General features: G+C 30.6%; 1 protein-coding gene across 1 annotated transcript; it reads left to right on the top strand.

Moving 5' to 3' along the window:
* The first annotated feature begins 795 nt into the window (after positions 1-795).
* On the top strand, positions 796-2,050 carry LOC145306100 (uncharacterized). Its single transcript, XM_080148044.1, has 3 exons — positions 796-960; positions 1,166-1,249; positions 1,659-2,050. The coding sequence occupies exons 1-3, from the start codon at positions 913-915 to the stop codon at positions 1,866-1,868; spliced, it is 342 nt and encodes a 113-aa protein (XP_080004170.1). The 5' UTR covers positions 796-912; the 3' UTR covers positions 1,869-2,050.
* The last annotated feature ends 7,981 nt before the right edge of the window (positions 2,051-10,031 follow it).

Below are 10,031 nucleotides of genomic sequence, written 5' to 3'. Positions count from 1 at the left end.
TTTTAATTTACCTTTTTAAAAGCGAAGCTTTTCTATAATTATGGTCGGTCCGTCCGATTTAGAAAGCGTAGCAACTCTATAATCATTACCAGAATGTCCGTACGTCCATTTTAAACATGTTGATTTTTCGTCCGAGATAGTTAGCTTTTATTCGTTAATTTAGGCATGTTAGAATTGTCCTATCGATTTCAAACTTTGCATGATGTAGTTACGTACGATTTAGAAAGCGAAGCAACTCTATAATCATTACCAGAATGTCCGTAAATCCCTTTTAAACATGTTGATTTTTCTACTTTTATAACAACAAAATTTTATGTGATCTAATTATCCGTTTGATCTGGTTTTTGGTATATTGATTCCTTGGACAACAAAGAATAATATTATAAGCGAAGCAAGCAACTCTATAATTAAGTCCTAGAAATGTAAGTATAACCATAAACATTATCCTGTATGAAGCAGTTTTCCAACAAATTTACTTACAATTTTGCTTCGACTCTTATACTTTATATTTAAATTATTCACTTCAGACACTATACAAGTGTTAATGTCCGTTTGTCCTACCGTTTCAGTGCTTCGCTTTTATGGATGTTGTCATCGTTGTTTTAAGTATAGCTACTCTTTAGTTTAATTATATTACTGTAAAGTTTAAACTTTAAAGTTAAACTGTCCGTTTGTATAAACTATAGGACTAAGTTAATAAATTTATTTAGTGTATAAGATTTAATTCATTAAGGTGTGGCTGTTGTAATACTTTAACACTCCTGCGTTTGTCCACTCCGACGTTTGGGACTCCTGCGTTTGTCCACTCCGACGTTTGGGACTCCTGCGTTTGTCCACTCCGACGTTTGGGACTTTGAAATAATAAATAAGATTTAATTTATTAAGGTGTGGCTGTTCCTCCTGTTGCTGTTGATGATGGCCATGGACGAGATGATCCGGTTGTTCAACCAAGAGGACAAGGTATTATATATAATCATATTTTTATTATTACCTATTCCAAGTCTTATATATCTTGTACATATTAACCTAACCTAACCTGTACAGAAATACTTAAAATTAATATTTTAATTTAACACTCCTGCGTTTGTCCACTCTGACGTTTGGGACTCCTGCGTTTGTCCAGTCCCCTTACTTTGAAATAATAAATAAGATTTAATTCATTAAGGTGTGGCTGCCGCTGTTCCTGTTGCACCCCAGCCTGATGGGCATCGTCGAGGCCATGGACGCCGTAATGTTCCAAGAGGACAAGGTATTATATATAATTGGGACTCCTGCGTTTGTCCAGTAACCTTACTTTGAAATAATAAATTCACCTTTTGGAATTAATTTAATCTGATTGCGTTGAGATATTTTATGATTTTGAAAAATTAACCATTTAAATTAATAGTAAATATCATACAGAATTGCTTACATGATTATTATAAAACAAGGATGAAAACATGCATAAAAGAGAAGCTCCAAAAAAATGCGTCAAAAAATCTAAGCTGGATCTTTAATTAAAATGTTTTTTTTTTTGGCTCTTTAATTAAAATGTATTTTTTTTGGCTTTTATGGAACTAATTGTAATCTACAGAAGGGAAAATCACTGGGGATGTACATCGATCTATCGACCACCCTCCTGAGAGATTTTAATTTTAATTTTGATTTAATTTATTAAGGTCATGCTCAACAGGTTGTCCAGATGGGCAACAACAACAATGTTGGTGTTGCTCCGGCTCCCCATCAAGCACCACAGCCGCCCCCCCCTCAACAGCAGCCCCCCCTCAACAGCCGGACCCCCCTCAACAGCCCCCCCCCCAACAGCCACAGCCAGACCCCATTCCAAACCCCCCCCCCCAGCCCCCCCCACAGCAAGAACCTCGTCGTGACCGTGTCGTACCTATTTTCAATTTGACAATAGGTGCGCACGCCACAGTCAATATTAACAATAATCAATTTGAATTCTATTTAAATTAATATTTATAATTTTGTAATATTATTTCATAATAGAATTCAAATTGATTATTGTTAATTTTGTAATATATATTATTATTGATTATTGTTAATTTTCGTAAATTTGCAGATTTTTTAAAGGGGTAGTTTCACGAAATGCATTTAAACTTAATTTAGTGAACCGCATATTTTATCCTGGTTAAATGGTTAAACTACATTTATATGGCATATATTTGAAAAAATTTCAATTTTCTACCACATAGTTTTTAAAATGTCAAGACTTGAAAATCGTCTTTTTAAATTGCATATATCACAAAAAAGACAATTTTCAGGTCTTGATATTTTAAAAACTACGTGGTAGAAAATTGAATTCATTTCAAATATATGCCATATAAATGTAGTTTACCCATTTAACCAGGATAAAATATGCGGTTCACTAAATTAAGTTCAAATGCATTTCGTGAAACTACCCCTTTTCTTTAGTTTTAATTTTTTCATTTTCATTTAATTTTTTTTTCAATTTCATTGTTTCATTTTCATTTTGTATTTCATTCATTTCATATTCATATTCGTGATATTGTAAAAATAAATGTGATAAGAAACTCGAAATAATACACTTTTTTATTCATTCTTATGGTCGGTCCGTCCGATTTAGAAAGCGTAGCAACTCTATAATCATTACCAGAATGTCCGTACGTCCATTTTAAACATGTTGATTTTTCGTCCGAGATAGTTAGCTTTTATTCGTTAACGATGCAAGAAATAGCTATTGATAATTTTAAATACGTGGAACGCTTACCTAACCTACCTAAGTAGTAAGTACACAAATAATCACGGCAGAAACATAAGTATTTTTCGTAAACATATATTAACGACCTAACTAAACTTTAACTATATCAAATAACTATATCAAACGTCTCTCTTCCTTGGATACAAACGGCTGCGCCCCTAGCATTTAGAGGCTCTATATTCGAAGGGATATGAAAGGGCAGAAAAATAGCCTAAAACCATCTAAGGACCTATACGAAGCTGTACTGTAAAGGAGAACCATATAGGTTCAGTGGTTAGCGAGATCCTTAGCTACAGACAAACAGAGCTTACTTCTTTATAAGTTTATATTATAGGATAGATTCATACAATTATTAACCAAGTCTCATCGCAAGTCTTTAATTTAATTTCATAAGATTAAAACCAGTTTTTTTAGCCCTGACGTGCCGTTTAACGATGCAAGAAATACTATAGCTATTGATAATTTTAAATTTATGTCTTCAAAGTTAAAATAAGTACACAAATAATCACGGCAGAAACATAAGTATTTCGTAAACATATATTAATTAACGACCTAACTAAACTTTAACTATATCAAATAACTATAACAAACGTCTCTCTAGCCTAAAACCATCTAAGGACCTATACGAAGCTGTACTGTAAAGGAGAACCATATAGGTTCAGTGGTTAGCGAGATCCTTAGCTACAGACAAACAGAGCTTACTTCTTTATATTATAGGATAGATTCATACAATTATTAACCAAGTCTCATCGCATTCGCAAGTCTTAGTAACAGACATTAAGAAATTCAAATTATAGAGCAGCATCGCAATTACAAATTAAATTAAATAAAAATAAGAAAATTATTTTTCATAGTTTTATTATTATAGCATATATTTGTATTGTATTTATTTGTCAAGTTATTTATGTGGAATCTAAATATTCACAGGAATACGATCTCAACTCAACGCAACATCAATCAAATTATCAATCGATAATGATCACAGAGTCATCACGGGTAGAGTTCGCGCTCGCGCCACCTTCGTGTTCCAGGATGGCGTCAATATCGTCATCATCGGAAGATGGATTGACATCGCCGGAGATATCGGGATATTCGTCTTCATCTGATGATAGATCTACTGTGCCATCCAAATTAATGGCACGGTCATAGACATCTAACGACTGGATAACGTCGTCACGGTAACCGTTGCATTTGGCTTCAAGTTGCTGCAGAACAAGTTCATTTTCTTCGCGTGTCCGCTGAGAAGATGGAAGGGCTTGGTGAAGGAATTGGTATATACCAATTCCTTCACCAAATAGCCTGAGCGCCTCCATATTACGAACCGACTGAAACCCCGACCTGAAAAGCAGGTTACAGATATCTTTAAAATATCTGTGTAGGACCTGATAATGGGCGAACCAGCCAGGCATCAGGTCGGGGTATAAAGCCGGTTCTGGATCTGTGCAGGGAAGAGTACGGGGGAAGTAAGGAACCAAGTCATCCATCATCACGTTGCGCCTGCGGTCAACTCTGACTCTCTGTCCTTGTTCCGCCATAACGATAGCAAAAGTAAAACAATGCAACAAAATAAATACTAGAGAATGTAGAATGTAGATGATATGAATTTGTAGTACTGTAGTATATGTTGTCACTTCAAAGGTCCGTAAGCAATTGAAATTTCAAGGAAATCATTACCCCCTACCAATTTAGATTTTTACCACCATTTTTACTATTTTTCTTTGTTGTTGGTTTCCAAGAAATTATTAAGATTAATAATATTCTAGATATCTTCAAATATGAAGTGTTGGGAATGGGATGTGTGAAATATTTTTAACAAGGATGACAATATCCATTAAAGCAAAACATTAACATAAATGCATAAGTATAATCAAAATTATAAGTAAGTATTCTGTCTATAAATTATATAAATACTAACATACTGACGTCTATAACCAACACAAATTATAGAAAAGCTTCGCTAATTCCTAGTATTTTGAATTTTCCATATGTTTTGTTTTGTTATTTCTTGGGGGGGGGGGGGGAACATTAACATAAATGCATAAGTATAATCAAAATTATAAGTAAGTATTCTGTCTATAAATTATATAAAATAGTAATACTAACTGACGTCTATAACCAACACAAATTATAGAAAAGCTTCGCTAATTCCTATTTTCCATATGTTTTGAATTGTTATTTCTTGGGGGGGGGGGAGGGGAGGGGTCAATATTTGTATCGTAACGGTCAACCTTCAAACTAGGGGGGGCGAGGTAGGGGTGAATCAATATCGACAACATTTCTTAAATAGGGGAGGGGTGAGACTACACTAGTATAATAAATTATTATCGATTCAGCGTTTTTTTTTGGGGGGGGGGGAACATTTATGACCGCATAAAGCTAAGGGTCAACTCATGATACAAGAAATATGAGACCTTAGAGAACAAGGACAAAACGTTACAATTTACAAAACTAACTCCAATCCAAATAAAATAAAAATATTTATTTTCATTTTATTTAAGTCAACATAGTTTATTTATTTATTTAGATTATTTATTTCATTAAAGTAAAAAAAGTTATGATTATTGTTTTGTTAGTATGTTAGGTTAAATAATAAATTAGTACATATTACTTGAGTTAGAATGATTAATACATTATTTAATGGTTATTGGTGGTTTATTTTTTAACTTTTCTTTCACTTTATGATATTAGCAAGTTTGATATATGGTTGAGTTGAAATGTAGAAGACAGTAAGCAGGGTGGAGGGTTGGAGAATGTAGGGTGTTGGAACTTTGGAAGGTGGATTATTATAGAGTAGATACGCTGAAAGCCTGAAACAAAAAATCTTAAGTCTTAACAGCTATGTGAGGGAGAGGGGGGGGGGTGGTAATTTATCTATCTTGCTTAGCGTTCGGTTAATTCTAAATTAATGAATAAATAAAAGCTATCTATCTTAAACGGACGTACGGAGGGACGGACCGACCGACCCTAATTATAGAAAAGCTTCGCTTTAAAAAAATAAATTTTACTTTTATTTGAGCCAATGTTAGATAAAAAGTTAATAATTTAACCAACCAATTAAAATATCCTTGTATTTATGTTTTGACATGTCCTATAATCAATAGGCATCTATTAAATGTAATCTAAACAAGGATAACAAGATTATCATCCATTGTCTTATCTCCTAAGGTGTACTTTACAACCCTCTCACATACTCACACGACAATACAAATACACATAATAAATACTAGGATATGACAATGAAAGAAAAATCGAGATTTTTGGAATAAAGAAAGGGGAGAATAAATTATTTAAAAGTCTTATCTATTATACAAATTTTATATCTAAGTTTTCATATTTATTGAATTGTTTACAAGTAAAACTGATATGGTTCTGATATCGCAAAAACCAATCAACCAATATTATTTTTTTATAATTCATTCTAAAAAAATAAAAAAAACTCATCAATATTTAATTTTTAAAGTTTTCATATTTATTGAATTGTTTAAAAGTAAAACTGATATGGTTCTGAGTTCTGATATCGCAAAAACCAATCAACCAATATTATTTTTTTTATAATTCATTCTATAAAAATAAAAAACTCATCAATATTTAATTTTTAAAAAAAAATTGTATAAAAAGTAAAAAAAAACACTGAGAAAATATTAGGTGTAGAGGTTTCGTGTTCTTTCTAGACAGCTATATTGGCTATTTTTCCAAATTTTGACGGAACGAAAAAATTTATTGGAAAATATCAGTAAATATTAACTTTCAGGATCGTAAAAATTTAGAAAAGATTTTAATATTTATGTTTCATGTCCAAATTCAACCCTTTCCCTAATTATTATAAACGACTTTGGACAGTTCGTAAATAGGGGGAATATCTGAGAAATATTGACCCGTGAGTTTCAAATTTCCATCGTCAAAGATATATTGGATTGATTTCAAATAGACATATGTCTGAAATTTAGGCTCAATTCCAGCTGAGTATCCACGTGGATATTCAGCTACTATTGGGGTCATTATTGGATACTCAGCTACTATTGGGAAAATGTGTGGATATTCAACTACCATTGGGGGAAAAAAAGTTTTAAAACAATTATTTTGGTTAGCTTTTTTTGTTAATTTGTACATGTTAGAATTGTCCTATCGATTTAATACAAAAGGTACGATTTAGGAAGCGTAGCAACTCTGTAATAGAAAGTCCGTAGGTCAATTTTAAACATGTTGGTTTATAACCTTTTTAACATTTTTTTTCATATAATGTAATAAATGAAAGCAAAGTTTTTCTACATTTGTAGGAAATTATATCAACTCTATAAAATCGTGGCTTTAGGGATTTTTGATCCAAAAAAAATATTGGATTATTAGCCCTGTAGATTGATCATTTTAAAAAATAAGGGTCTGTGCGTCTGTCCGTCCGTCGGTTTTAAACTTGGCGTTATGATTCCTGTAAGTAAAGCACTTTATTAAGAACATAACTACCAACAAATCATATTGATTATTGTATGCCCAACTACGCTTTTAATGAATTTGTCATCCTTGTTTTAAAGTGCAAGGTGCAATAAGTGGGTGGGTGGAGATTTTTCGGCTTCTTTGTACAACTTGTACAAATTTATCTCATTTATTTAATTTATCTAAAAATATTTAATTTATGGAATACTGATTCTTATTACGATAAGGTACAATAATCAAGTGAGTATGTCAGTATGTCCTTAAACAGTAGCATATAAAGAAAATTTGCAACAAATATACTATAATTACAATAATTTTATATAGACTTATACATTATTATCCTGTTGATGTTAGTTTGTCCTTTCATTTCAGAGCTTCGCTTTTATGGATGTTTCAATATTTGGTTCCTAAATCTGTATTAAAAATAAATGATAGGTGTGAATTGCTTGCATTAATGTCCTTTATTGTCATCGGAATCAGCATTATGAAAGTATAGAATGAAAATACCAATAGGAAACTATTGTGGATATTCAACTACCATAGGGGAAAAGTGTGGATATTCAACTACTCTTGGGAAATATGCGTGGTTACTCAGCTACTATTGGGGAATTTGTGGATACTCAGCTGGTATTGAGCCGAAATTTACATTTTCCTCATAGCGTTACAGACTCACTGACTGACTAGACTAAGTGATTTATAGAGTAACTTTGCTACTTAATAACAATTTATGAGATTTGATGAAAATTTATTTTTTCCTACATAAAAGCGAGAAAAGACTATAAGCTAGATTACAAAATAACATTAATAATTAATCTTAATTAATAAGAAAAAAAAAAAATTATTTTATGTTTTTACCTACATCTAAAATTGATAACAATAGTGTATAAATACATCTTTTTATTAATCAAAGTATTTTAAAATTAAAGTTGAAATACATTTGTATGATGTGCTCTGAAAGTTCTGTCTTTGGGGGTCAAAGTTACTTATAGACAAAAATTTCAAAAGAAATTGCTTTCATATTAACATTTTTTTGGACCCCCCAAAAATTTAATTTTACTTCTTTAAGTTTAAAATACTTTGATATATGATAGTGCCTATAATAAATTCAACTAAATTCTAAAATCTTTGCTTACTTTTTTTCTATCTGGCACAAAGATTCTAAGATTGTCACCAAAAATGACAAATAAAACAACATACATTATCATAATGGGGGAGGGGGGGGGGGGAGGTTTAGAGGTATAAAAAGTGGTTACAATGTAAATAAGTTACTACACGAGATCTTTACTTTTTTTGGAGCCATAAAAGTTCTAAAAAACATTATTAGAACAAGCCAATATTTTTTAAAACTAATATTATGCCTCAAAAATATTTAATACACACATAAAAATAGGGATTAAAGCTTTTTTTGCTAATTAAGATCTTTAAAATTACACAAAAATTGGCACCGGGAATAATAGCAGACGAATTGTGGCAAAGGTTATTATTTTTTGGCTAATATAATTCACACTACAAAGTTGGGCGGGTGAAACAATGTATCTTAAATTAATTAGATATCTTGATATCTTCCCAACTAAAAAAACAAATAAATAACAATAATATATTATAATTAAAAAGGGCAAAAATAAGTATTTTAAATATAATAGTAGAATAGGGAAATGCCTGACTGCTATTATGATCAAAATACTTGAATTTGTCCATTATTAAATGAAAAACAATAAAGAAAAGACATTGGTTATATAATGTGGCACTGGTAGTATTTTTATTTTTATCATACAATATTTAATACATTTTTATATATAAGGGTGAAAAATGGGCATTTTTTTGCCCTGATCATAAGATATTAATCAGAAAGTAATTCATTGGTTGTAAAAAAATCGTTTTTAATATTGATAAAATCACATGTAGTTAAAAATTTTAATAATAGTTTTTTTAATTTTGATTTTAAAAATGGGTGTTATTCTTTTAAAATATTACAAAAATGTACTAGAAATATATTTCATGTGAACATTTTGTAACACTGATGATAAAAAGCATAAAAAAATTTAAAAGAAACCTGCGTTAAAAAAATTTTTCCTAATCAACCAACTTTTTTTCAAACCACCAATTTTGATAAAAAAATTAATCACCAATCTCTTATTAAAGTCAAAATTTACAAAAAGATTAATCTATAATGAATTGTCCTATCCCTTTCTCCCTGGCTTTAAGTAAAAAAAATGAAACTAATCAAAAAGAAAAAAAAAGAAGAATACTTGTTTAGCTTTCTTTCTGTGTGTGTTGCTCAAACTTTTTCATAAATTTTGTATGGGATTATGTCAAAGTTTTGGTTACTTTTAACATCCTATTTTTGTCTCCTACTCTTCATTTATTCAACAAAACAATAAACTTTTATGTTTTCTTGCTCATGTATGGGCAGAAATAAGTTTTCTGAAATAAAAATCAATCTATCCAAATATACAAAGTGAGCAAGCTATAAAAATTTGCACCTCATTTATAATTTAATTTTAGAGTTAAAGAAATATTCATTCCTAAACAAAAAACTGGACAGGAATATCATTCTCATTTAAACAAAAAACTCATTTTTTTATGCTAAAATGTGGTTTAATTTTGGTTTTTAATTTTCATTTATTTCCCGGCTATGATCATTTATATCCCTGATATCAAGTTTCTTTTAATAATTAATAAAATTTCAAAAATCTTCCAAAAAAAATTAAAAATCTTCTAAAAATGACTACCTCCGGGAAATAAATGATTACCTCCGGGAAATAAATAAATATTTACATCCACTATTTAAGGGGTTGTTTAATGTTTATATGGGAATTGTGAATAAATGATGACCTATCGGTCCATCATTTATTCCCTCGGGTAAGATATATTCATT

This window comes from Acartia tonsa, chromosome 14, assembly GCF_053477335.1.
Source record: "Acartia tonsa isolate MP-2025a chromosome 14, ASM5347733v1, whole genome shotgun sequence".
Taxonomy (NCBI): Eukaryota; Metazoa; Arthropoda; class Copepoda; order Calanoida; family Acartiidae; genus Acartia; species Acartia tonsa.
The sequence above is the reverse complement of the archived record's forward strand: the minus strand, read 5'-3'. Positions and strand labels throughout refer to the sequence as shown.